Source organism: Denticeps clupeoides, chromosome 13, assembly GCF_900700375.1.
Source record: "Denticeps clupeoides chromosome 13, fDenClu1.1, whole genome shotgun sequence".
NCBI lineage: Eukaryota > Metazoa > Chordata > Actinopteri > Clupeiformes > Denticipitidae > Denticeps > Denticeps clupeoides.
The window spans coordinates 8305585-8333523 of NC_041719.1; the positions used below are offsets into that span (position 1 = coordinate 8305585).

At 42.3% G+C, this 27939-nt stretch overlaps 3 protein-coding genes across 6 annotated transcripts; 2 read left to right on the forward strand and 1 right to left on the reverse strand.

The window, feature by feature from the left end:
- Positions 1 to 4276: 4276 nt before the first annotated feature.
- nphs2 (NPHS2 stomatin family member, podocin) lies at positions 4277 to 7867 on the reverse strand. Of its 2 annotated transcripts, XM_029001123.1 has the most exons (8): positions 7433 to 7867; positions 7257 to 7360; positions 7069 to 7141; positions 6782 to 6864; positions 6222 to 6425; positions 6034 to 6089; positions 5839 to 5917; positions 4277 to 5670 (listed from the first exon to the last, which is right to left on the reverse strand). In XM_029001123.1, the coding sequence occupies exons 1-8, from the start codon at positions 7758 to 7760 to the stop codon at positions 5407 to 5409; spliced, it is 1191 nt and encodes a 396-aa protein (XP_028856956.1). In that variant the 5' UTR covers positions 7761 to 7867; the 3' UTR covers positions 4277 to 5406. The 2 variants fall into 2 exon arrangements, with proteins under 2 accessions (XP_028856956.1, XP_028856957.1); XM_029001124.1 differs by lacking the exon at positions 6222 to 6425.
- A 1389-nt stretch (positions 7868 to 9256) lies between these two features.
- Positions 9257 to 17057, forward strand: tdrd5 (tudor domain containing 5). Its single transcript, XM_029000904.1, has 15 exons — positions 9257 to 9485; positions 9784 to 10224; positions 10393 to 10532; positions 10746 to 10829; positions 10907 to 10963; positions 12005 to 12190; positions 13112 to 13329; positions 13429 to 13638; positions 13745 to 13811; positions 13917 to 14117; positions 14200 to 14307; positions 14525 to 14590; positions 14697 to 14822; positions 16608 to 16719; positions 16897 to 17057. Exons 1-15 carry the CDS (start codon positions 9257 to 9259, stop codon positions 17055 to 17057), a joined length of 2406 nt encoding a protein of 801 aa, XP_028856737.1.
- Positions 17058 to 19926: 2869 nt separating this feature from the next.
- fam163ab (family with sequence similarity 163 member Ab) lies at positions 19927 to 27646 on the forward strand. 3 transcript variants are annotated; one of them, XM_029001945.1, is made up of 3 exons: positions 19927 to 20160; positions 26632 to 26747; positions 26836 to 27646. In XM_029001945.1, exons 2-3 carry the CDS (start codon positions 26655 to 26657, stop codon positions 27196 to 27198), a joined length of 456 nt encoding a protein of 151 aa, XP_028857778.1. In that variant the 5' UTR covers positions 19927 to 20160; positions 26632 to 26654; the 3' UTR covers positions 27199 to 27646. The 3 variants fall into 3 exon arrangements, with proteins under 3 accessions (XP_028857778.1, XP_028857777.1, XP_028857779.1); XM_029001944.1 differs by having other exon boundaries at positions 26635 to 26747; XM_029001946.1 differs by having other exon boundaries at positions 19949 to 20063; positions 26635 to 26747.
- The last annotated feature ends 293 nt before the right edge of the window (positions 27647 to 27939 follow it).

A 27939-nucleotide genomic window follows, 5' to 3' on the forward strand; every position in this document is an offset into this window, starting at 1 on the left:
AAACAGTGTTGGACCAGTCATGTAACACTCAATACCATTTCTAATAATTCAACATTTTGAGATCATCATCATGATCACAGAGATCATCATCATATACAGATTTAAATGTTCTTTAATAATACATTTCCTGGCTGTAAGCCTTGCTGAACTGGGTACTGCAGCCTGCTGAGCAGCATTTAAGGTGAGACTGACAATTCAAATAAGTTTTACTTTGTGAGCTGATTATTAGATGCCATTCCAGCCAGTCATAGAATCTCCTGCCGGCCTTTACTTCTTGCATCAATGAAATCATGATGTCAGGGCAGCATCGGCGCATGCAAAAAAGATAAGATGATAAAGATGACTGCCTTTTATTTCCTATCATTTTTGGTTTGTAAGTGATAAAATGCTTCTTTTTTTGACCCAACGTGCACTAGTCAATGGGGATTATTATAGGGTGGGAAAAGCCTATAATAATCAGTAGTTAGAGACGCTTATAACAAACTGACTGACTGCTGTTAGTTTTCATGACATATACTGGCATGTTTTAACTGTACTGACTCACAGTATGTGCAGAATTTCCTGGTCTGGAAAGCCAAGGGCCAGTGTGCAGGGACTTTGTTCCAGATGAAATACTCACCACCCTGGCCTCCACAGCATACCCCTGCCCAGATGCAGTATGGCATCATTCACTTGGCCGTAAGAAATAGAAGTAACTTCTTAAACAGCCAACTTCTATGATGCTTTTATTTAGCTACAGCAGTTACAAAACCTTTGATTAAACACATTTCTTCTTGACTTGTTGTTTTCATTACTGAACTGGGACATCTCCTTTCTTTGTGACGCTGCGCATTCCCAACGGGATCCTAACAGAGCATGGGATCTGCTGATATACTAATCCCTGAAGAATACTGCACCCCCAAGGTGCTATGAAGAGTGAGCTGACATTTTCTTTTCTCTAGATGGCAATATAATGCACTTACCCTATGCCACAGACACAAAGTGTTTATAATTTCTATTCCAACAAATACACCGTTCTGCTGGAGGACGATGCAAAAAGATTGAGAGATTTCCCTACCATGTGAGTGAATTAAAGTCGGGTTTCTTGAGACGAAAAATTGCATAATAGAGTAATGAGTGCCTGTGTTCATTAGGAAGCCCAGTGGGCGGCTGGAGGCAGTGCAGTGGTTGAGGGTGATGGATGAGATGTTGGACGAAGCAGGAATTAATGATGACTGCACTGAGCTGACCGGACTCTCACAGGTAGCCCCATGTGTACCTTTCATTAAACATGCTGCTAAATAATGATGCAACACTAATACGTTATAAACTTAATGTCAGAAGCATTCCGTCATGATTTTCATTTATGAACCTGTGTATGAACCTGTGACAACCTGTATCTAGTTCATAACATTCCCTGTGATCCATGATTAAGGGGCAAATGTATGAATTAGCTCAGAAATAACAACTTTAAATGAAATACCAATGTTTTAAAATCTGAATTGTGAATAAATTGTGTATTTCAATTCCACAATCTCAGACACTTCCCTGTTTGAGGCAAGGCTTACTGGAACTGGTGAAGGTGGAACCGAACATCTATAACATTGTAATCCACAAGGTGATCTGCACGGTCAGTGTGGAGTGTGTGGAATGAGGGCAGATCAGGTCAGCATTGGATCTGAATGCAGAAACCTAATCTTTCCCTAATCTTCAGACAGAGAAATGTGACAGTACTTGACCGTATTCTTCACGAGCTATGGGGTCAAAGGGCCCTGGACCACTGCCTGGTAGAAGAGATTGCCTGCCTCAATGGAGAAAGGCAAGTGAATAAACTGAATTTAAAAATCGTTTTGAAGCTCGGATGATTACAATATTTGATTTATATCAGATGCTGTGTCGTAATTTCTTGCTTCATTACCATCAGTTAGCGCATTTTACTTGGATGACTGAAGCTGTCATGTAATTAGTGGGATCTTGACTTGAAAGGGAAAATGTCTTTTTTTTACTCATGGTTACATTTACAGCATTTAGCTGACACCATTACAGTCAGTAGTGACAGGGACAGTCCCCCTGGATACACTCAGGGTTACGTGTCTTGCTCAGGGACACAATGGTAGTAAGGGCGGTTTGAATTTTGCTTTTAGCACATGGGGAGTGTTTGTCACAAAGAACTGCTTGCTAGTCATTTACATTTACAATTTCTGGTTCATAGGCGAGTGTGTTACCCACTAGGCTACTACCACCCTGACCTGTGTCGAACTGTTCACCCAGCCCTTTTTGTATGTCTTTAGCAATGTAAGGACTATGGCTGCTACCAAACATGCAGGTTTTCAATGACTTTACTTCAACTGGTGAATATGAAATACTGTACTGCAGTCTGCGTCATATATGATTTTGGTCCCATGTGTGCAAATATATGTGTGATGTGTGTCCGAGAGAGAGCTAAACAGAATGAAAGAGCATGATGTGTGTGTTTCCAAACTTCAGAAGAAACACAGCCTGACTTGGCCAAAGCAATGGACCAATCAGAGTGTAGTGCTAGGTAATAAAACTAGGCAGAGATGAAACCCAAATGGGTACTATTTCATACATTTTATAAGAAGTCGAAAGTGCACAAATCTGTGCTTTACCTCATCAGTTTGGTGGAGGAGTACCATGACCTATACAAAATGCAGCGTCAGAGGTCAGTCAAGTAGCCAGACTGACTCAGGAGAACAACCTCTGGTGCAGAGTCGGCCGAAATATCGCTGTTAAGGTCTGTCCACTCTCAGATATGTTTTTCTGTTCAGTACACTGTTCTTTATGGGTGTGGATTTTTTAAGTGTGAGTTTCTGATTTTGAGGTCAATGTCTTTTACAATGAAGTGTTGTCTTTGTCTTGCACAACCTCTGTCATTGATTTCTTTCCTTTTGCAATTCACTCAAATTCACTTTATGTGCTTACAAACTAAAAAGGCCTGAGGAGTATTTTCCTTGCCAGCTTTTTTATGAGCTCAGGAGACGTTTTCTGATGGAGCACATACAGAAAGGCAAAAAATAGCAGCAGCCAGGTAAACAGCAAAGTACGGGATCTACGTATGTGGGGGATTGATATGAGAGCGTAGTGCTGGTTAACTGTCAAAGCAGTAAGACTGAGAGCATGCTGCAAAGCCTGAGTAATTTACAGCTGACAAATGAGCACACAAAAAGTGCTGCCAGTATACACATTAAGTCACTGAGTAAAAGACTCTTGGCAGCGGGAAGCGTTGCTCTGCTGCTGCGTTAATGTCAAGTGTGTGCTTGGCTCCTGTCATAGGCGATCAAGCTAAATAACCTGCATCTGGCATACCGACTTCACATTAGCGAGCAGACGTGGAGAAAGGTGGCAGAGCACTTCACAACGTTCCTTACTGCAATGGTGTCTTTCTTCCTTTTGTGTATTCTGTGTTGGATGACAACAATACCATGATAGTCAGAGGTTAATATTTGGATTGGAATTATTTGCTCATACATTTATATTTAAAAAGACTAAATGGAGAGCAGAAAATATAAAATAAAAAGTCATAAAAATGAATGAATGAATAAAGACCCTTAGACCCTTCCTTTTCCTTAGGATTCAGAGGACCTGTATCATATCATATAGTTGATAAACCAATGGAAGGAAACCCTGACTAATATGAGTTAAGAGATGCTGAGAGTACTCAGTGTAAGAAGATGGGACATCCAGGTTGACAATGAGAAGTGGTACACTTTCTGCACAGCCAGTCTCGTGTAATCAAGGAACATCGTAACAATACGTACAAAATGGAGAATGTGTAGTAAAAAAAAAAAAAGCAACCAGTCAGCGCATTAATTAAATTAAGTCATTACACAATGAGTTCATTCTTTATGGTTATGAACATACTTATTTTTCATGTGCAAAAGACCAGATGTGAAGTTTGAGATACATACTAAGGATGAGTTGATGGCTGACCTGAAACAGGTCCACATGGGTGGTAGTAGCCTAGTGGGTAACACACTTGCCTATGAACCAGAAGTAAGCGGGTTCAAATCCCGCTTACTACCATTGTGTCCCTGAGCAAGACACTTAATCCTAAATTGCTCCAGTGGGACTGTCCCTGTAAATACTGATTGTAAGGTGCTCTGGATAAGGGTGTCTGATAAATGCCGTAAATGTAAATGTAAATGTAGAGGTCAGTGGTACCTAATAGACATGATTAACAGTGCATACTGTTTCTTTGCTTCCTTGCAGATATAATTAAGCCAAGATACATCAGAGGAATGTATTGTTGTAATTAAATCACAGCTTGTACAAAAACATTCATGATGGGTGTGGTAACAATCAGAATTAAAGTAAATAGCATTTCACATTGACTTTGTGAAAGGTAAGATAACATTGAATAATGTGATGAGTGCTGATGTGAAGAATCCTAGAAAGCAAATACAATGCAAATACAATATAGACATGGTGTCAATTATGAACTTTATTACATAGTCACCCTGTCAAGTACAGACAGTGTTAAATTCACCTTAGTTAGGCTGTCCTAGGTCTGCCGCTGCTTCTGTTTGTTTTTTCTGAGGCACTGAAACTGGCTTGCAGACCACCTGCAGACTCCAGTGAAGAGACCACCAGATGAATCCTAGTCCCTAGCAATGAACTGCTAATGAGACGACTTAAGCTGGAAACGAACCAGAGGGTCACCACGGCCACCACCACTGTAACAGCTAAAGCTTCAGGAAACTTCAAATGGACCAGTAGCATTATAATGGACACACAATGTACAAGATGACACTGGTTTAAACAACTACTCTGCACTGTTCAGTACGTCCAAACATGGACAGATGCTCTATACTACTTTTCCACCTCTACAACTGTTTCCCTCACTCTACCTTGGAAGGGTGTCCCTCTCTATATCACTACTTCCCAAGGTTTCTTCGTTTCTGGAGGGCAAGGCAAACCCAGCCTGGAGACTAAGGGTGAACTGTGAATAACTTTTATTATGTTTTTGTCTTGCATATACCTATACACAAAAAGTAGGTCTAACGCTGAACAAGGATGATCTTTTACAAACAAAACATGCAAACTTTCCACATCTCAATGTTAACTTTATATTACAGTTAGCAAGAAGTCCATGACTCCAAAGAAATTGTCCTCCCCTCCATCCAGACCACGCAATCAGAAGGCTGAAGGCAGTCCAAAACAAAAGTCCACCAAGAGACATTAATATGACAGATTATTCTATACCACATTAGCAGAACACCATCCATCCAGGGGGTGCCATAAAGAAAAAATCCTATTAAGTAGAAGTAATAATAATAATCATATATAACTTTCCTACGAGGCCGCAGATCCTCATAGCACAGTCCTCCATTGCTGTTTCTTCCTCTTCATGTATCAATTACTGTCAACATGAATCAGGACTGTCAAAGTCAGTCAAAAAGAAGACTGTCACATCATAGGGGAATCATTGCCACTCTCTTTGTTGGTGTCACTCATGGCACCGGGCCTGGTCGTGGTGCTCAGAACTGAGACATTATTTGACAAGCTGTTGAAGTCAGAAGGTAAGGCCAGGACCACGACAGAGCGGTCCGTCTGCAGACTGTGCAGGAGCTGGAGGAGCCGTAGCTGTAGAGCGGCGGGGGATCCAGAGAGAGCATCCATGGAAGCCTTCAGAGCTTCACAGGCCATCCGCTCGCCCTCTGCTGCGATAACCTTCCACAAATCACACAACATTATGAACGGCGGAACGCATTACATGCATAATACTAATAATAATACTGGTTTGAAGGACACGACATGAAGGGGTAATGTTTATACAGCCTATGGCTGTATAATACAGCCTATTATACATTTTTGGAAGGCTAGTATGTAAAGACTGACTTTGACCTGTGCTTGTCTCTTGGCTTCAGCTTCAGCTGCAAAGTTGTGCTGAAGCTCTGCAGGGAGAGAGAGGTCCTCACTGAAATTGAGATGATATATTATCAGAATATATATTGCAGTGGCCAGCTGATTGTGAAATGCAATAACTGACCACCAAAGTCCTTGAAGATTACCACTTGTTGCCACATTACTCACATCTCTGCTCTCTCCACTTTGATGCCCCATTTGCAGGCAACTGAGTCTAGGGATACCTGGAAAGATTTATACATTTCTGTGGATCAGCAACAACTACACATTCAAAATAAATTGTATGAAATAGCCTGAATAAAACCATACTTGAGCCTCAAAATATCTCGACCAGAATCCAAATCCAAGACAAATACCTGAATCTTGTGGCCGATTTTCTTTCTTTCAGTCAGGATCTCAGTGAAGGTGTGATGAGCAAGAATCTCTCTGTCTGAGACCTGCACCAAACCCTGCAGCACCCCGGGGACTTTAGCCAGTGAGCCATAGCAGAGCGACAGGTTCTCAATGCGGTAGTAGCACACCGCACTTAGCTCTACACTCACCAGGTCCTTTGTTACCACCTTTGTTAAATATATTCACATAAAATGATTGTTTAAGTCAAACTTTAATGCAAACTCTTTGTTGCATTAACTCATGTTGTAAATGACTGTGGTAGCTGGAACTTGCTGTTAATTATCTGCATACAGTATAGAAGAACTATTATCAGCAGCTATTGATCTTGCGTTCCGATGGAACCCTAACCCTAAACCCATGATTGTTCTTTCAAAAGCCTCATTGATTATCAGAAAACCTTAGTAAATCTGAAAATGGCTGCACTAATTAAAGGAGCAATAAAACTGTTTTTTTGGTGTGTGTGTGTGTGTGTGTGTGTGTGTGTGTGTGTGTGTGTATAATCATCTCAAATAGTCTCTCTTACTGTATGACTAGGTACGCTGAGTGTTTGTAGTCGAACATCCACCTTATAGCAAACATCCAAGAACGGGAGGAAAAAAATAAGGCCTGGATTAAGAAACACATAAATGATTACAGATTACATCATTCTATAACATTTTACACCAACAGTTCATCAGACAGTGCATGTCAGTTCTATTTAATGAGTGTGTAGTGAGGTAAATGTGGAACGGCACACCAAGAGGCTCAGATCATACAATGTATTATGTCAGAATGCCGAAAACAGCACATTTCGAGTGAAGTGCAACATGCCTGGTCCCCTGGGTTTTCTTCGCAGGAGGTGTCCCAGTCTGAAGACCACTGCACGCTCATGCTCTCGCACTATCTGCACATGAACACAACAAACGCAAACATTTATGCCAGTTATTAATGCTCTGTTATTTATCATATTTTGTCAAATTTGTCAGTGCATAATTATGCAAGGCAGAAAAATGACCTACCTTCATGCAGAACCAGATAGACAGAGGGAAAAACAAGACAATGAATGCAACAGTCAACACCACGAGCAGAATCTCGCAAGGTCCCAGGTATCTTTCCTTCACGCCTGTAGAGATTACACATTATTAAAGCAACGGCCGAGAGCTCTGAAAAGGAGGAGGATTTGCTGTGAGCTTACTTTCTTCCTGCCATCCTGTCTCCAGGAGTCCCAGTAACTCGTCTTTTTCCACCTCTCCTTTCTCTCGCACCGTGTCCACATTGACCACGGTGCTCGCAGACTTCTCTGGACTCTCTGCGTGTTGTCGCTCTTTGTTCTCGCCTTCTGCCTGCTCTTTCCTTGGCTTATCTTTTCTTCTTGGTGGCTCTGGCGGCTTGCTGTTTTTGGGATGACGGCTCTTAGATGTTGGTGAAGTGTCCCTTTTTTGTGCCCTCAATGGTCTTGAGGTGGGAGGATGGGTTTCGACCTCTGCCCTCCTCTCCACGCCACTGTCTGTCATGGGAGCCATGTCACGTTTATGCCATCAGCTCAAAGAGATGACTGAATCCTCAGAGAGGCTGACATTTATTCCCTGGAAACCTCGATGGACCATCTCGAACAGGGTATGAGAGCCAAGGGATCTGATAGGTGGAGAAATGGTTGGGTAAACATAAAGGTTTTTATGCAGTAAGTGGGGGCATTTGCTCGTGTTTTCGCGTCCTCCCCTGCAGTAACAGCTTCTTAGACAATGACTTGTTTTTGGGAGTCATCCATCACTTGAGAATGTGCAGACGCGAAGATTTCGGTGTCGGGAAACTGATGGCACAGCTTCCCTATTATTGCAGTGGTGAGGAACATGTCCTCCCATTAACAATTTAATTATCTTTAATGAATTAATTTCTGTAGCTTTTGAATGTCTAATAAACTGGCCCAAGTTCATCAATAAAAAGAATAACGTATGAAAATAAATCTTGTTATTGATATTGTAACCTAAGTAAAAAAAATGTAAAAAAAAAAAATATGTCTATTTTTTTCTTTTAATTGTTGTGTAAATGTGAGTGAGACAGGATGTCATATATCACTACTAGATGATTGATCAGGGCCTGCATGGTCTGCATGACAAATCATATATGTAATTTTTTAAAATTCATTTATCACGAATATAATTTCTAAAATATCTCCGCCTCACCCTGTTTAAACTGTAAACCCAGTAAAAGCGTCAAAAAAAAAGTGCGATAAAAAATACAACATATTCGTTAAATCATAATTATTAAGCTAAAGCGAGCATTTATTTTCTATAACATGTGAGTTAAGGAATAACACAAACATCGTCGTGTTAAATTGAATTATTATTATTATTTTATTGATTTGTGTGTGCGTGTGCGCGCAGGCCACGTGTTTCAGGTGGCGGACGCGTTCCGTCACGTAAAAGAGGGTTGAAGAAGAGATAAGTGATAAATCGCGGCTTGTGGCCGCGTGTACGTTGATGCCCGTTTCATAAAAAGGAGAAAAAGTATTCGACGCGCTTCGTGCGAGGTTGTCCGGTGAAGTCCAGGTGAGTTTTGCTCACGTTTAAGCCCCCACCCGCCACGTAGAGCTAATGCGGCTAATGGCGCCTACCAAATTTTGACGTTTTTACACGCAGACGTAGCATGTGTCGTGAGGTAATGCTTTTATTAAGTTCGCCGTCCGCGTTTGCATTATTGCCTATTGAAGTATTGATTTGGTAAGTATTGATTTGGCATGTATTATTTATTCATTAATTATTTACATTTACATAATTTATCAGACGCACTTATCCAGAGCGACTTATCAGTAGTTACAGGGACAGTCCCCCCCTGGAGCAACTTAGGGTTAAGTGTCTTGCTCAGGGACACAATGGTAGTAAGTGGGATTTGAACCTGGGTCTTCTGGTTCATAGGTGAGTGTGTTACCCACTAGGCTACTAACACAACTAATTATTGTTATATATATATATATACATTTTTTTTTTTTAGGAGGCCAGGCCTTTCCGTTGTGGTCAGCATGGATCTGGAGCAGCAGTTCTCTGCACTGAAGAAGGACGTGCGCTCCTTGTTGATATCTGCCAAATCTGGCCTCAGTCCTACTCAACTCATGACAGATTATCAGCGCATGCTGGGCCAGCCCATTCCCCTCAGGTCCCTTGGGTACCGCAGCCTGCAGGACATGGTGAAGGACATGCCTGACGTGGTGTATGTGGATTTTGATAGAGTGGGGAGCATTGTCCTAAAGGGTAAGGCAGGCAGTAGCCGTACTTTTCGACAGCTGTTAATTTCCATTAATTGATGGTAGTAGCCTATTTGGGTGTCAGTAGCCTACCACCCACTCGCCTATGAACCAGAAGACCCAGGTTCAAATCCCACTTTCTACCATTGTGTCCCTGAGCAAGACACTTATCCCTAAGTTTCTCCAGGGGGGGACTGTCCTTGTAACTACTGATTGTAAGTCACTCTGGATAAGGGCGGCTGATAAATGCTGTAAATGTAAACGATTCCCACTTTTGCATCTAACATTTTTTTTCCCTGTCGTAGCTGTTGGAGATGAAACCACGAAAGGCATTGAGCACCTGGTTGCCAAACAGAGAGCTCCCAAACAAAGAACTTGTGCCTGGAATGCTCACACACATTATCCTAACTTAAAGCGTCAAACCCAACTCCCCCTTCTCCGCCGGGGTTACGCGCCGCCAGTCCTCCCGGCGCAGCTGCGCAGCCAGCTGCGCGTGCTCCTCTGCCAGGGCCCGGTGGCACTGTCACAGCTGGAGCAGCGCTTCGCCAGCCTATTCGGCAAACCCCTGCACGTCACCCATTACGGCTTCTACTCGATCGCTGAGATGCTGGTCGCGGCCGCAGATTTTATATTGGTCAAGCAGAGCCGGATCGGGTCCCTGCTCGTTTTAAAGAGCCCTGTTGCGCCCATGAAACAGACTTCAACTAACCAGAGCCTTCAAGCAACCAGACCACCACTTAATCCAGGTGTGTTTATGCTACGAGTTATTTAGACAGGTGTGTGTGTGTGTGTGTGTGTGTGTGTGTGTGTGTGTGTGTGTGTGTGTGTGTGTGTGTGTGTATATATATATATATATATATATATATATAATGTTGTCACGCAATTATATTTTCATCTCCCTCGGGATTTTGTAGTTCGGTTGGAAAAGCCACTTTTGACCGTTAAAAAGGAGCCACCCAAAGTGGCTGTTACAGGTTGTGTTCCTGAAGTGGTGAAGCATTCTGACCAAGACTCAAGGCAGGAAGCAAAGTCATTCGAGAAGTCCATCTCAAAGGTACAGTTTTCATAAAATAATAATATAAATATAATATATAAATATAATTAAAAAGTAGTGTCCAGATTTGTTTCGTTTGATTCATTAATCAAACACACTGCTCCCTCGGCAGCGATGGGTTAAAAGCAGAGGACACATTTTGTTGTGTGCACCGTGTGCTGTGCTGCAGTGTTTCACATTGACCGTCACTTCACTTTCATTTATGCATTTTAGCTGGAGGAGGAGCTAAGAGAGCGTATTATGGAAATTGGGGATGCTGGAACCGTGAGCCCAGAGCTGAAGGAAAAGCTTCAACAGGTAATTCAGATTTTGTCCTTGACCCCTGGAAGATAGCGGTCTCTGGCCATCAAATTAATTTTTTCTGCTCTTCACAGGTTGTGTCTGACAGCAGCGAGGGAATATTAGTGCAAAATTTTCCTTTAGCATTCAAGGTAGGTGCTGCTGTACAATATTGATTATTCATGCTGTGGTCGGGCTGCACAATTAATCGCAATCACAATGTTTGCTCCAACAATTAAATTAAGATGATCATCGGCGATATTTACATTTATATAAAATCTCTCAACCAATAGTCAGCTAACCACCACGGGGCAAACGAAAGCATTTGTGACAGAGAGACGTAATATTACAGCTGTAGGTGACAAAATAGATATATACACTAGATGTTGCATTCAGCCTGACGGTACAAGCAAAAATTCCAGACTTTTGCACCAGTTACAGCTGTAATAACGAGAGAACGAAGAATCAATCTTAATTAAATCATAATTAAGATTTCGTTTTACCTTGTATGTTACAAAATTTTGTGTTTGACAACGTTATTTATGTTACAGACCAGAGCGTCTGTCTTTCCACCCCCACCCCATAGGAAAGGCACATCTTCGGTTCTGACACCTCTATATATTGTACAGTTAGTTCATTGTCTATAGAATTACTGTGGTCTGTAACAGTCGCTAAAGCATGTCACTGCATGTCATACCATGTATGACTATGTATGTGACAAATAGAATTAGAATTTTTAGTTCTTGACAAATCTATACAAAATTCCTCTGTTTATGGACCTGCCCTGTCTATAGAAATAGAAAAAGCATTTCACTGCATATCATACCGGCATACCGTGTATAATAAGCAGGAAATAAGCAGGTAAATGTCTGTTCATCTTTCATATTAAATATAAAAAGTATTTTCTTAGTGACTTGCCTTCACTTATTGTTTGTTTAAAATAGAAAGTACAATAATTATATTTTCATCTCCCTGGTTAATAATCGTGATTACAATATTGACAAATATGATCTTTTTGGCCATAATTGTGCAGCCCTGTGCTGTGGTACTCTAATGAATACCAATGCATGCTTAGGATTATGCAACATGAACATTTCCATAATGCTAAATGAAGATGTTTTGATTAATGTTTTTTTTTTGTTTTTTTTATCTGATTTGGGAACATTTTTTTGTGCAATATGAATCGTGCCCAGAAACATTTCGGGGAGGATTTGCCTGTGGCTCAGTGTGGTTTCCAGAGTGTCACTGAAATGGTGGGGGCCTTGAATGACACGCTGTACTTAAAGCCAGGGCCTGAGCGAGAAGGAGGCCTTCTGATTGTCTCTGACATCAAGCAGGAGAACATACAACCAGGTGGTGCATCACTTTCCAGGTACACAGTAACACTAGTGAAACATTTGAATTATAACAGCCACTTTTTTTTTTATTGTTGTTAGAAAACGTATCCACAAAGATGTCCAATAACAGGTACGATTCCCCTTGGGAAAAAAATATAAACAAAGACCCTGTGGTTGATCTTCTACCAGATGTTGAATTCAAGATCAGCACCAAGACTGTCCAACAGGTGATTTTCCCCCTAAATTTCCCACATAAGAAATGTTAATTGTGTAATATTTGCTGTTAAATGAATAAACAAATAAAACAAATAAATAAATAAACAGGGCTCTGGGAGGGGTCCTCTCCATAAGCTCCTTGTGGTTAAAGCAACAGACACATAGTAAGAATATATCGTATTCTAAATCAGAGATCATGTACATTTGAAAGTGCGTGTGCTGCAGTCAGACAGAGAGTTGAGTAGCCAGGACAGATAACAGCAACGGATAAAAGCTTTGATCAGGCCTTAAAATGTAGTCCCGAGCACAACAAGAAAAGATTTTTAAAACCTCAAACTCGTATTGTGACTGTGGATGCCGGCCAACATGACTGTACCAACATGCTTTGTGCGTGTTTGTACATTTATACATTTTTGAGTCATTTATACATTTTTCAACATTTTTCCATGGTCAAAGTTTTTTTTTCATACCTCATACTTGAATGTTTCCGGTGCAACCGAAATATAATATCCATCGGCTAGTCTCTGTTTCACCTGCTCAGCATCCATTTTCGCACTAATCAAAACCCATCACCTGACCGCTCCCTGTGAGTCAGAGTGAAATTAAGTTCTGAAAAAGCACAATGCACCCAGTGTAACAATGCTGTATCTGAGATAAAATATAGTTTTGTGTATTCAGCCATCATATCATCAACATTGCATCATAATTTCATGATTATATCATATATAATTATTTTGTGTCCATTAGATTGCAGATTTTTACCCGCCCCTGAGCGTATCATCACACGGGCTTATGGTTCCACCTGATGCTGTCCAGTGCCAGAAGCTGCATCCTCCAACTAAGTGGAAAGAGAGAGATCTGGCCCCTGTCCTGGTACAGTGTGTGGAGTCACCCAGCCATTTCTATGTTCGCTTCTGTGAAAACAAGGAGGCCAGGGCACTGGACAGCATGATGATCGAAATGAGGTAGCTTCAGAGCAACACTGTTTTGGTTTCCAACGGATTAGTTTATTTGGTCTGAATGCAGATGGATTTAATGCGAGTCCCGGTCTTCATCATGTTCAGGAACTGCTATTCACGCTCCGATGTGTTACGGCACTACCAGCTGCAGGAGGCCTTTGTGCGTCCAGGGCAAGTCTGCTGTGTGGCAACTAAGAACATGTGGTACTACCGTGTGGTCATTCACCAAGTACTGGAACACAACCAGGTGGAAGTGTACTTTGCTGACTTTGGAGATCTTACCATTGTGGACAGAAGTCATCTTTGTTTCCTCAAGTACGATCCTGTTGTGTAACTGTATAACTTTTTGTTGATTTTTATGGGGCACTTTACTTGTCTTTACCTATTGTTTGTCTTTTACAAAATGTGTTTCTGTTTTCAGATCTTGTTATGCTGTACTTCCTGCTCAAGCTGTTTTGTCATCACTTGTAGGAGTCAGGCCTGTCTCAGTAAGGACTGGGATCACAATCTGACGCATGGCTTTGTTCTGCTTCCTTTTTCTTGACCTTCAGTGTGTACTTTTGAAATCCTACCAAGCTGAATGTCCATTGCAGGGCAGGTGGACCTCCAGAGCTGTGAGCTTCTTCCTCCATCTGTGCACCGATGGCACCCTGGTGGGGGCCATCCACTGCTACAAGGAAGGTGTCATGCAGTTGTTCTTGTGCGACACCCACACAGAGGAGGATGTGTACATACACAGTGCTCTCATGATTAATGGCCATGCTTTGGCATGTGCTCCTTCTGTCAGTGCTATGGTCAGTCATCGCTGAATGCAGCTGTTGTAAAGATCTATTTTGGCTGATATGTTTACCAATTCTTCTATTATGGTTATTTCAGACAGGACAGTTCAACCCAGTGACTGCATTCTTTGGTAAGGGTGAGCTCGAGGAAGTTCAAACTGTTGGACCATCTTTGCACCTTAGCACTTCAGTGTCCCTTGAAACGGTAAAGAACTTCAGGAAGAATCTAGAGTTTAATTGAAAATGTTATGAAAATGTTCAATTATGATCCTGAATTGGGCCCTTGTGGAATATATAGCTCATGGTCTCAGTATTACTTGACTGAAATGCAAATATGTACAGTAGTACATATTTACAATATTAGAACTTTAGAACTGTTATATTAGAACTGTTTTTAAATGTATTTTCCTTGTTATCAAAAGGACCAGAACCATTTAGATGAAGATGAAACTCCACCAGAGTTGGAGTTAATTGATGCTGTGAACAAGGTATTTCCACACTACTACTCTTTAACCCGCCAGGGCTGGAAATGTGGGGGAAAAAAACTCGCACTGCTGTCAAGATGGCTAGGAATTAAATTTATGTGTGTAACAGTTAGAGATCTCTAGCCCACTCTGTAAGGACCCTCTAAGCTTCCACAGCTGGGACAAAGGTTGGATCCTTGACAGTGTTACAGAGCAGCTGAAAGCAGATGCAGATGACCAGGAATCCAGGCATGAAGTAAGATTCTCTCAATATACAAAGCAGAGTGTGGTACTTAAATATCAGCTGAGCCAAAAACAGCTTTTTTTTATTAGTTACGTCTAAATCAGGTGTCGCAAACCATTAACATTCATAGGTCATGATGGTCAATGTGAAACACTGCAGCTCAGTGGCACCTTGGCAGCTCAGGATTCGAACCAGCAACCTTCTGATTATGGTGCAGATTCCTTAACCACTAGACCACCACTTTCTGTAACTAGGAAATCACATTTGTATGATTTTTTAAAAATAATTTATTTGTATCATTTTGTATTATTTTTGCAGAAAATAAGTTATTTGCTCCTACAAACAAGCAAGAATTCTGGCCTCACAAACCTGTTACTTGCTTTATACTTGCTTTAATATTCCCAACCATTCCCATTTTATTAAGGTGTATCCATATAAATGGCCCACCCTGTACATTGCATCTTAATGTTACAAGATCACAGTAATCTTCAAATTTCAAACTACAATTTAAAAAAACATAGATAAAAATAAAATACAATACAATTTGGCAAGAGTAAAGCCACAATAATAGTGAGAATTGCAAAAGTAGGAACACGTAATCATTATTATTTTCAGCCGTGGTTTGTGAAGTGGAATAATGTATATGCATAATGTATAACTGTCACCATGCTTTTACCCTCTAACCCTCACCAGAAGGTGACTGTAACTGGCTGCAGAATGTTGACTGACATAAAGGCCAGCACCAATGAATTATTTTACTTTCTATTGTTTTTTTTTTTTTTGTTTTTTTTTTTTTATAAAAATTCCCCATTACCTTCAGAGACTCCCAATCACCTCAGGTTTCTCTAGAGGCTCAGCAATTTGTTGTTTATCTTCTTTCAATTTACCTCCTGTGGCTCGGCTCAGTCACTCATTACCGTTCAGACTCAGCAGATTTCTCCTGGGATAAATCGAGACCTAATAGTTTGTTGATTAAATTAAAATGCTAATTACCTATTTTCCCCGCACCAGATACTCTGAATTGTTGAATCACAGAATCAGAAATTCTAAGCAGCAGAAGGCAGGATGCTGTTTTGTCTGTAGGATTGCCTACCTCAACCATAATTAATCCACTGCGACATCAGAGAATAATTAGAATTCATGCTTGTGGATGTTTAACTTCTGAGAAAAGCCATCAGAATGTGCCCAGGATGATAAATGATTCATGTTGATGTGCATAGATCCAGTTCGGTCAACTGTTGCCTGCTGCTGTGGGATGTGAAAATTACTTTTTGAATATGTTAGAATGATGAACAGCTGGCTCAGACCCAAACTCACACCCTCTTTCTCTCATGAGGAATGTTTGATGGATGTTGCATGTTTGCCTTTTCAGGATTATGCCTACTGCATTTACAACGGTAAACCACTGTATTCATTAACATTTTTATGGCTGATGGATCTGATACAGAGAGCCTTGTTTCCATTTTAATGTAATCGAAGCATTTTAGCCTAACAAAACCCCAGGGAAATTAATTTCATTAAAAAAAAATCCAATATCACTCTACTTCCTGGTCTCTTGCAAATAAACTGAATTTAGTTTAATATTCTCTGTTGCCCCAAGGTTTCCAAAGGAATTTGGGATCTCTTTCAGCCATTTCTCAAATGCACTATTGCCGTCTGACACAGTGCTGAATATGACCTTCTGTAGAATTTCATTAATGTAATCATTATTTAATGCAGACCGGTTTGGACCGCACCAAATATCTGCCCACTATTAAGATATAGTCATATGCAGTCTGCTTTTCTTTGGCATTTCAGACTGTGCCTTTGTCAGGTGGTTTTGAGGAAACGTCCCCACCTTTAAGTAAAAGTGCCCCTACAGAGAAGGAGGGACATTCAGCCCTGCAAACCCTGAACATTCCTACAACAGGTACAATACTGATGTTTCTGCGACCACAGGAGTTGTCAGTGATTTGGCAAGGACAACTGTGACACCCATTGTAGCTCAGTGCCCCAGGTTCCTTAAATCTAAATTAATGTATCAGAACATTGATAACTGGTGAAACCTCCGGTGATGCGCTCTGTTTTCCTTGTTGTCGAACCCTAGTTGTGAGCTGCAAACCAACAATCGAATCTAGCCGGATCGTGACTCTGTTTGCCTCTGGGGAGCTGCTGAGCCGACATGGGCTGTTACTGCAGCACGCATCCCCCCTGGCCCTGACTCCAGCCGCCCGTCTGGCAGCAGGAAGCCACGTCTTCGGGTGGTAGAGGACGCCCTCTCAAGATCATGAGAGCTTGCATGGAACATATGTTACTGTGACCACAAGGATTGTTGTATTCTTCTAGCGTTTCTCCATTGGTTTTATGTTGCACGGTTCATTTCAATGTGTGAAGTGTGTTTTTGTTTTTCTGAAATCTGAGAATTTCCTCATTTCAAAATTATTTGACTATGTAACAAATTGTAAAAATACTTTTATTTCTGAAAAATGTTTGCCATAAAATGAAGCACTCTCTTTTATGTAATGTATACTATTTGTTATTGAATGAATGTCTCTCTTTTTATTATGGGAAATGATCAGTCACCCAACATAAGATTGGCAAATATGGCTTTTTCTTCTTCAACATCTGGAATGGGACTATTAAAACCAGGTAATTTCTGGTTTGCATAAAATAGGGCACAGGACAAGTAAAGCGGTTTAATGTTTTTATTTATTTCTTAAACTGACCTCGGTGTGACCTCCTTGACCTCTGACCATTGTGGATACCATCAGCAATTGAGAGGCATCCATCTTGCCAGGTGGACAGCTGGGCCTGACGGGGATGAAGATTTAATGGACAAATAGCAGAGTGATTTATCCATAAGGCACCTTTTGGTGTATCCACAGTGTCATAAATATTAAATCATTTTTAAATAGAGTAAATAATCTCAAGTGCACTCAACAAGAGCGCTCTTAATTTCCGCAAGAGCATGACTTGTGTTGACACCGCCACCCAAGCCTTGCAGGCCTGGCACTCTGTCTTCCCTGCACTTTCAAAATATTTATACCCATAAGACTTTTTCCATTGGCAGGGGCGTCCCCACGCAGGAATATTAAAACGGCAGAACAGCAAGTTATTTAGCACACTGCATTCATAACTGGGCCTGATGATTGATACGAATAGCTTTCCAGGCATGGGTGCCGGGAACCTTGCATGTCCTTGTATATTCATGGCAGGGTTCCCTCCCTGAAGTCAGACTATGGTAATAAGGTGTTAATCAACACACATCCAATAAAGATATGGAGTCGCCTGGCCATTATGAAAGAGCTCAGTTTCATACCCAGCAGGTTAGTGCTTAATTCAAGGCCAATGAGAAGCAGTTAAGGAGCCACTCTGGCGATGAACACTGCAATGGTTTTATATTAAAACAACAACAACATTGATTTCTTATATAGCCCGAAATTACATACAGTATGTCTCAATGGACTTTGACAGGCCTTACAGTTGACACCCCCCACACTTGACCCTTCTGCACACAAGGAAAAACTCCACACAAAAAAAACTCTTCCAGGGTAGAGTTAGCCTGCCAGTGGTGTCCATGCAGGGTTTGTGATCGTCCAATAAGAGACAAGATATTAAAACCGAATTGGAAACATGTTTTGCAGGTATAGCACTGGGGTTTGCCAGGGTCAAGGGTTGCGTCAGGAAGGGCATTGAGCGTAATACTTTTGCCAGGTCAATTGTGTCGGATGGCCAGGCCGGCCTGATCTGCTGTGGCAACCCATAATGGGAGAAGCCTAAGGGAGACGTCTCTCTTGACATGACAACGTGCTAACGTATTTGCATCAATGGATGACGTAATGCAGATGACCCCATAAACAGAATCCAAACTGCTCTGTCCTGTATGGAGTGTGGGTTCTAAACCAGATTAGGGCCATCTTTGTTTTTCAATTCCGTGAAATGCTTCCATATCTAGCTTTTCAGCCAGATGTACCCAGCCACACAGTTAAATTTCTATTCAAGCTGAAAGTGCTGGACATAAAGTGCCTCGTTGTGGGAATGTTTTTTGTTTTTTTTTCAAACTCGTGAGCCTTTTTCATAGGTATTTGCATACCCCATCTTGGCAAGTTTCAAGACTTTTCTTGTTGCATATTCGGAACAATTATTAGCGCCTTGGTAGATTCTTACTGAAGGCATCAAAACTATGAATGAACACATGTGGAGTTATGTACTTAACAAAAAGTTGAGACCTGACCTTCACAGTCACCGGACCTGAACCCAATCGAGATGGTTTGGGGTGATCTGGACCACAGAGTGAAGGCAAAGGGGCCAACAAGTGCTAAACACCTCTGGGAACTCCTTCAAGACTGTTGGAAAACCAATTTCAGGTGACGACCTCTTGAAGCTCATCGAGAGAATGCCAAGAGTGTGCAAAGCAGTAATCAGAGCAAAGTGCGGCTATTTTGAAGAAACTAGAATATAAAACATGTTTTCAGTTATTTCATCGTTTTTTGTAAAGTCCATAACTCCACATGTGTTCATAGTTTTGATGCCTTCAGTGAGAATCTACCAATGTAAATGGTCATGAAAATAAAGAAAACACATTGATAGTAAAGTGATTGTCACATGTGATACACAGCATCACATCACACGGTGCACACAGTGAAATTTGTCCACTGCATTCAACCCATCACCCTGAGTGAGCAGTGGGCAGTCATGACAGGCGCCCGGGGAGCAGTGTGTGGGGACGGTGCTTTGCTCAGTGGCACCTTGGCGGATCGGGATTCGAACCGGCAACCTTCTGATTACTAGGCCACCACTGCCCCTGAATGAGAAGGTGTGTCCAAACTTTTGGCCTGTACTGCAGACACCATTGCAGAATAAAGCCTTGACATCGTCCCACAGTCACCAGTGTCCTTAATGAAGGCTTTGGCTGGGAATTCACCGACTCCGTCACAGGCTCCATGACACCGGGGCGCAGTGTGGAGCTGATGGAGGAGAGGAGGGAAGGAGGGAAGGAAGGAAGGAAGGAAGAAAGGAGGGGGGGGGGGGGGTCTGCTCTGCTCTTCGCCGGTTTCCGCGCGTCGGGGCCGGTCCGGTGGGGGGCGAACTCTCCGCGCCACCCGCCGCCGACTGTTGCGCTGCTCCCCCCGGGCGGTGGGGTGGAGCCGAAGGGGGGCTGGCGGGGTGTCGCGACGCTCCACGGGGTCCGCAGTCCTCTCCACGTCCGTCCGCGCCGGAGAGCGATGTTTCGGGCTGGAGAAATTGGAAATGGATCGCGTCGGCTGGAGGAGAGTAAGTTTTATTTTATTTCATTTCATTTTTGCCCTCCGTGCGTGTGAGGGTTGTATGGACTGAAGCACACGTCTCCTCGAACAGACATTTGACAAAGGTACGTACATCTGCGCTATTTATATGCATGCGTTTCTGTGATATTGCAATATATAGAATACATTTCAGTCATTGCATCTCGGTAAACAAATCTACGTTTGTAGACTTAGCAACCTATACCTTTAATCACATCTAGAAACATACCGGTTCAGAATATTAGGGAGTTTGGGAGTTTACGATGCTGAAGGATGACGATATTTGTAAGAGATACAGATGATTTTGCTTCGTTTTTTTCACACACACAATCCATCTCTTCCCCCTTAAATCAATAATGCTTTTACAGCTTCATGTTAAAAAAAGACCACCATCACTGTCTTTCGGCCTGTTTTACCCTTTTCTTTCGTGCCCAAATGCACATGCAGTGAAATGCCCACTTTTAGTCCATTTCTGTAGTGATTATAACATACAATCATGTACTCCTCCGCATTCATTTCATCCATGCGACCCGTTATTCTCATGGATTAATGAGATTAAACCAAAATGCTGACATCCATAGATGTTGCATGCACGATTTTTAAAGAGAGTCAGTCCAACTTCATGGCAGTAATGTTTTATTTGGGAGGGGGGATGCTTTTATCTCATTTGGAAAGTTACGATTGTTTTTAGAATGATTTCGAGCCCATCCCGAGATCTCCCTGACAGTATTAAAAATACATACAGCACTTCGGAGGAGTGAGAGGCCGGTCAAGCTGAAATTTGCTGGAATGGAGAGCAGGAGAGAGCTAGAGAAAGAGTGTGTGTGTGTGTGTGTGTGTGTGTGTGCTGCAGAGAAGCACAGAAGCTCCCAGGGAGGCAGATGCTGGAAGCTGACGTGCCCGGCACTGTACCGGCTCAGTGGAGCAGACGCACGCCAGCGCGGGTCGTAACAGATTTATACCTCCAGGAAGTCCAGCAGGCGTCACGGGGCTGATCTGCTTAACAAATGAGCAGACGGGCATTGAGAGTACAAATTTGATCATCCTGCTTGATGATGTGGACATAGCCCGTAGCCTTGATGGACTGACTCAGTGCCCTGTTATCTCCTACCAATCTCTCACAGAGCTCCAGCACCCCCCACCCCACCAACCTCCTTTTCTAATGTTTCTGTGTGCCGTGGCCTGTTGACTCCACCGCTGATGTGTTCTCTTGGAGGACACGGGGAGATGAGTGCTTTTCGGAGGAGATAGGAAGGAAATGGTGTGGCGGCAGGGGAGGAGGGCGGAATCTCAACTTGAATACCTGGCTTAAAATTGCCTAGTGATGGAAAAATATTGTTGCGGGAATGACATTTGAATTATTGAGGAGGCAGGTTTTTACACTGCAGGCTCGCCCGTGATTCAGAGTGCAAAGTTAGAAGCTTTGCCGACACAATATTAATGTTATTACATAAGAACTGGAGCGTATTTTAGATAGCAAAACTCTTATGCTCTTTTTTCACCATTTTCTATATCCTCTTACATTGGTGATATTTTGTTTATCATGATGTGTTGATCTGAATTAGTTAAAAAAATGAATTTTATCAGGAATGAGTTTCACCTTATATGATCAAGGCTGTTTTGAGGTATTCATTTTTGTCCCACACGGTTTGGTTTATTATGGGCATGTTTAAGGAACCTCCTGTGAGACTTTCTGAGGAAAAGGCCTTGGACCTGAACTAGAAGCTGATCCAGATTACTGCCCAGTGGCCCCTGGTGTGTGTGGGGGTGCTGTTGCTTTCTGTAATCATCCTTTTAGGACGACTGTTGACTGCGGATACACTGGCAATGTCTACATTCCTTACGTTTCATGGGTTATGATGTGCTTACATACTAGTCATTCTAAAAAACGTAATTTCATTTCATTGTGCTTCAAAGACCTTACTTTCCACTGAGAATAATTCATGCATTGCAGTGAGGGAGATTCTTTCTAAGTGCATTTTTGAAATAAAGAGCTCTTTGGGTTCAGGGCTCTTGAAAGTCACAAATAAATGAGATCCCAGATGTCTTTGAAAACATTTCATTCAGTTAAAAGCCTTTCAGAGCACATCCAAGAGGACGGAGAGCCTGCAGAGACATCCTGGAGTGGAGCAGGAAGGCGAGAGGATGGTGTCCGTGATGCAGCTCAGGCGTGAGCCTCACCTCCTTTCACCGTGTTTGCCCGTCCCTGCACTCTCTGAATAAATCCACCGGCATTAAACTGCTCCCCGGGAAGTGCTGAATGAGGATGCTGGCAGCTTCTGATTGCTGCCTGACATCTGAAGCTGTCTCTTGATTTGTCCTTGGAATGAGATGCGCACACACACACACACACACACACTAGGTGGCTCATAAATCTGCCTGTGTGGTCCTACCCAGCTGCCACTGGAGGCGAAACCCCTCCTCCCTCCACGGAGCCAAAGGAGAAGGATCCAGAGAGGATGCTGAAGGTCCACATCAGTGATAAACTGAATTCCTGTGTTACATTACGCAGAGAAAAAAAGAACATTCCAGAGAATGTTTAATTGCCATAGATGCAGTAAATGGTTGCAGCTTGACATGCTCATGAGTTTTGATTGTAGATTTGGAATTTGTTGTTCATCACCTAACTATTCATCACCACCGTCTCTCTCTCTCTCTCTCTCTCTCTCTCTCTCTCTCTCTCTCTCTCTCTCTCTCTCTCTCTCTCTCTCTCTCTCTCTCTCTCTCTCTATATATATATATATATATATATATATATATATATATAAAACATATACATACACACACACACACACGTTTGCCTGTTGCATTTTGCAGAAAGTTCCTTCAGTCACGTTTTACAAGCTTCTAAGGATTTACAACAAACAAAAGTACCATATATTCCCAATACATGAAAAAGCCAACTGTAACAGCTGATAATAGAATTACATAAATGGCATTAGTTCTGTGACTGTGCGCCAACATGCTTCATATATCCCCCAAACTAAGGCCTGCTTGTGGAAGCCGTCCAGAAAGACCAGATTTCTTTTTCACATTCTGAAAAATATTTGACACTAGAGGTGATACTGATACAAAGTACACAAAAGTAGTGGCAGATGAGTAATTTACAAGAGTACTTGCATTTAATATTATGTTAAAAAAGAATATCTTTTATCTTTTGAAAACAATTGAAAAAATCCACAACTGAAATGCACAGATCGCCTTCCTTTAGGCAGTGGGATGGGGAATCAGAGGTTGTGCGAAGGACAAACAGACGAAGACAGGCAAAGGGAAGAAGACTTGCCTCTGTAGACTACAGGAAGACAAAGCTCCCTCTTTGTGGACCACATTATAATTTCAGACCACAGATGCCCTCGTCCCCAGGGGCCTGTGTGTGTCCTGTTTAGTAGATTAATGTCCCGGCCTCCTCCCCGCTCTCCTGCTGCATGTCGATTACAGTGGCTTTGTCAAGGTGCAAAAGGATGCTGGCAGTCCAGAAGCGGCGTTCTCCTGCTGACAATGTACATGACTTTGTCTAGAAGTCTGTCAGTGTAACCCTGTGCATTTTTGTCCCCTCATGATGTAAAGACATAATGAACAAGTGAACTCTGGGATAGAATATACTAACCACTGGAAATATTGTTTTACATCCGAACGCCAACTCTGGTGTTACTCCATTAGGACTTGCATATATTCTTAACATTGTTTAAGAAGCCAGTCCATTGTAATATGTCTTTGAATTGAAGGCCAAAAATTGAAGTTGCCCACCTGTCAGAAAACAAGATCATTTCTGAATCCATTTGCCAGTGTATTGCATCCTAATGCCCCTGATATGTTTGTGCACTTGCAGGAAACACCTTAAATATATAATAAAATAATTGTTGGGAGGTTCTTTCATCATTGTGGGTTCTCCTATTGCAAATCAACAATATCATGTTTAGTTAAAATTTTTGTAGATTTGGACGTACCAACTACACATACTTTTTTCCAAATAGAGTACTTACATGCTTAAGTTATTTTTTTGTATGCAAAGCCTCTGTCCACACTGCATACATTAGTGTGGTGCAGTGACCCTGATTTCATTCAGAAAACTGCAGAAAGACAGATGTTCTTTGTTGTTTGATGGAAAGAGAAGGCTAGAGTAGGCCATGAGACGAGGGAAGAGGCACTGGGTTAGGACTGATGCAAAAGCACCCCCCTGGGTGCCATGGCAACTGAAATCTATGAAATGTCAGCCTATCGATCTACAGATTCAAAGCTATAACAATCAGTGGCTGGGATAAGCAAGAGAGCTGGGATCACAGGGCTGGTGATCCCAGCCCTGTGACCCCCCCCCCCCCCCCCACCCCCCACCCCAACACACACACACACACACACACACACAAAACCTGGAATTTCACTCATCATTGGGCTTTCAGTAGAAGAAAGAAGCCATACATGAAGGCACTCTCTGCATTTTTAAAAATTCATCCCTATCTGTGGGGGATTGGCACTGACCTTTGCACCACTTTGATTCACTCAAGGGCAGTAATATCGCCCAGATAAATTCAGTCCGACACGCAGTGCTGCCAAGCAAAACATAAAGAAAGGGACCCGCTGCCAATCAGATGTGATTCTTATTCAGCACAGAATCCCCAGACAGGGTTGCCATTGATGCAAATCATATTTGTATTAAGAAAATGACAACGACAGTATGATCCCGGCGTCGATAGGGCCCAACAGAAAGACATGGTGAGACATGAAGAGACATGATCTGGGGCCTGGTGCACTGCTGCAGGATGTCTTATCTGTGCTCGGCGCTCTTCAGGCACCAGAGTGGCTAGAACAGAGGTCAGCAATGGACTTTATTGTTGCTCTAATCTAAGGCTGGCAGCGGAGAAGGGCTTATCCGGCCCTCCATTCGGCGGCTGTGTGTGCCAACCCTGACATCTTTTTTTTTTTTTTTAATACGTGTGCCAGGCTTTGTAGTAGCTTTGGTGGAATTATGATACACATACAAAATTGTTCATCCGCATTGTAAAACAATTACAATGTAACATCACAGAAAGTCAATAGCTTATTAATAGGTAATTTTGATGCATTCCACTTTTGGAACGCAGCATGAAAAGAGGGTCAGAAATTGCTGGGTGAGGGCTAACAGCGCTCTTTCTCTGCAAAAGAAAGAAAGGCGGGTGCTGGCTGCTGATAATGAAGGTGTTTCTTGGACCCCGCCCCAGCCGACGGCAGCTTGTGGAACTGCTTTTGCTGCGGTGCGTGCGAGAGCGGGACGGGGCAGAAATCGAATCCACCTGCGCCGGCGTGATTACACTTCATTTGACCGACTTGCTAATCGAATTTGCGAGGCTGGTCAAACTCAATTCTGCTCGCCGGGCTGGCTCACCGCTCCCTCTGTCAGCGCGAGCACCGCGAGCTGCGCGACTGGCCGACTGGGTGTCGGTTTGGGAGCGTGTTGCCCTCTGCTATGTGCCAGCTTGTGGTTTTTTTTCCTGCGCTGGAGCTCAGCCGCTGTCAGTGCAAAACTCAATATTCTACTCAAAGAAAATGGCGTTGCACAGGCCTTGCTGGGCTTGATTTAATTCAGGCGGCTTAAGGATCCTTTGCATCTGCATGCTTTGTTAATCTTTTATCAGTCAGCTTTTTTGGGGGTTTTTTTTGGATGGATGGATGGATGGATGGATGGAGTGATGGATGGACAGAGTGACAGAAAGTGCAAGAGAGAAGACCTCTGGAAACAGGATTAAAGACCCATGATTTAACAGACCAAGAGGGTATTGATTAAATGGTTAAGATGAAAGAGACAGTGAATATCATTTGCAGTGATCCCCACCGCGCCGCTGTGCTCTGTGGGTTTAAGAAAGTTGGATGATATAGTCCTGCTTGCTCATACAGTGGCCACATGCATGGTTCCTTTGCAAAACTCCTTGAAGGCTCTTTGTATGACGAGGACAAAATAACGATTCATATCAATCATAGAAACAGTGTAAGCTGTTATTTCTGTAAAAATGAATTTGTGTACAATTTTTGTAAAAATTTTATATTATTATATTAAGATTAATTATATTTATCACTTCAATCACCTTCTGGCCATGCTGTTTTTTTCCATGTGTCATGATGTTTCTGCATTTATCAGCATTTTTCATTCTAAGCCTGATCAAATGTCCCTGTTAAAATTTGTGCATTATATCCAGTGACTGTGTGCAGGAAGTATTGTTTTCTGTTGCGTTTCTGTTGAGATTATTTAACCTCATAAAATTATTGTCCAGTTTTGAGAACTGGCATTATGAAGAAGAACATCATGTTTCCTGAACACTCGTGCCCCCATCTGGCTTTTGATGGGTTGCTGTATTTCGTAGAAATTTGTTTATGTCCAGCGCCACCTTCTGGACTCTAATTGAAAAAGCACACTTGGTTAAGAACGATGCTTCTAGCCAATTTCCTTTGTTTTTAATACATTTACATTACATTCTAATTCGCTTTAATTATATTAACAGAGTAAATAAATCCATTGTCTGCCATATAGGATGTAACTAATTGTGGACTCTAACTGAAGTGAACTCTTTTTATCTCATGTACTTTTGGAGTTTGATGGAGATCTGGTCGGATGACAGCTGGAACCGTTGTCATAACTGGAGGAATTCTCGCAACTGTGATACTTCTGTGTATCATTGCAGTACTCTGCTACTGTCGACTCCAGGTTAGTACCAACCGCCTGCCACTGAATTATGCGCTGAATATTTTGTCACTTTTTCACTGACTTTCTTCATTTCTTCTTACATTTTCAGTACTACTGCTGTAAGAAGAATGAGTCTGAAGGTGACACAGGCTCTGTCACTCAGACTCAGGTTGCCTGCAATGCATGCAGTGCATCTGTTGTGGACGGGGCCGCCATCAACCCTCTGTCGCTGTCCCCAGAGCCTCTGCAGCCCCGCAGCTACTGTCCCACGTGCTCCCCGTATGGCTCGCCATTCTACATCCGCACCACGGACAAGATGCGCAACGGGGGCGAGCGCATCACCTACATGCCCACCCACTACGAGAACCTGTCCCTGTCACTCCCACTTCCCAAGATGCACGGCGCCCCGCTGAGCTCCCGCAACACACCGGACTTCTACACCAACACGCGCGCAATCAGCACTGATGTCTAACATGGGCACACTCTTGTGGCGATAGCAGCCTGACCTCTGACCCCTCTGTTGACCACATACTATGAGCAACTGGAGATTCACCACTGATGTCTGTGGGCACAGTGATTCAAATAATAAAAGGAACATTTGTCTCACTCCCTTTCATATTAAACCAAAAAAAAAACAAAAAAAAAAAACAACAACTCTACTGGTTGTTATAACTTCGTGGTCTTCTATAGAGGGGATACGGTTGTAGAGGTTCCTTTATTCCACTAAGGGGATAGGGGAAAATCATTCAAACGCCTTATCACTGCAATCCAGGCCAAGACATTCCAGGCACTGAAGAGTGAAGGCTTCCTGTTTTAACTGTATGAGGGCTATCTGTGTAGTGGTCTCACCTGCACCCACTGGCGTTTCGTTTCCAGTCTCTGCAACGAAAGAAAAAAAAAAAAAGGCTTGGAACTATCAGAGAAGTAGCATATTACACTGGTGGGAAAACAATCAACATTTTTATCTTTCAAGAAAGAACAGAGCCACAAAAGTGATATTTTCAGAGCTTTCTCTATGCAACTTTGTTGTACTAAATGTGTGAGAGGGAGGCCAGATAATGCAGCACTCGTCTTGCATTTTATTTCAATGTTTTGTATTTGACATAATCTAAATTGACAAAGCATTAAACAACATTGATATTTGGTCTGATTGATTAAGAATCAGTATGAAAATATGACATGGGCAGAATAAATTTCAAGAAATATCTCCAGT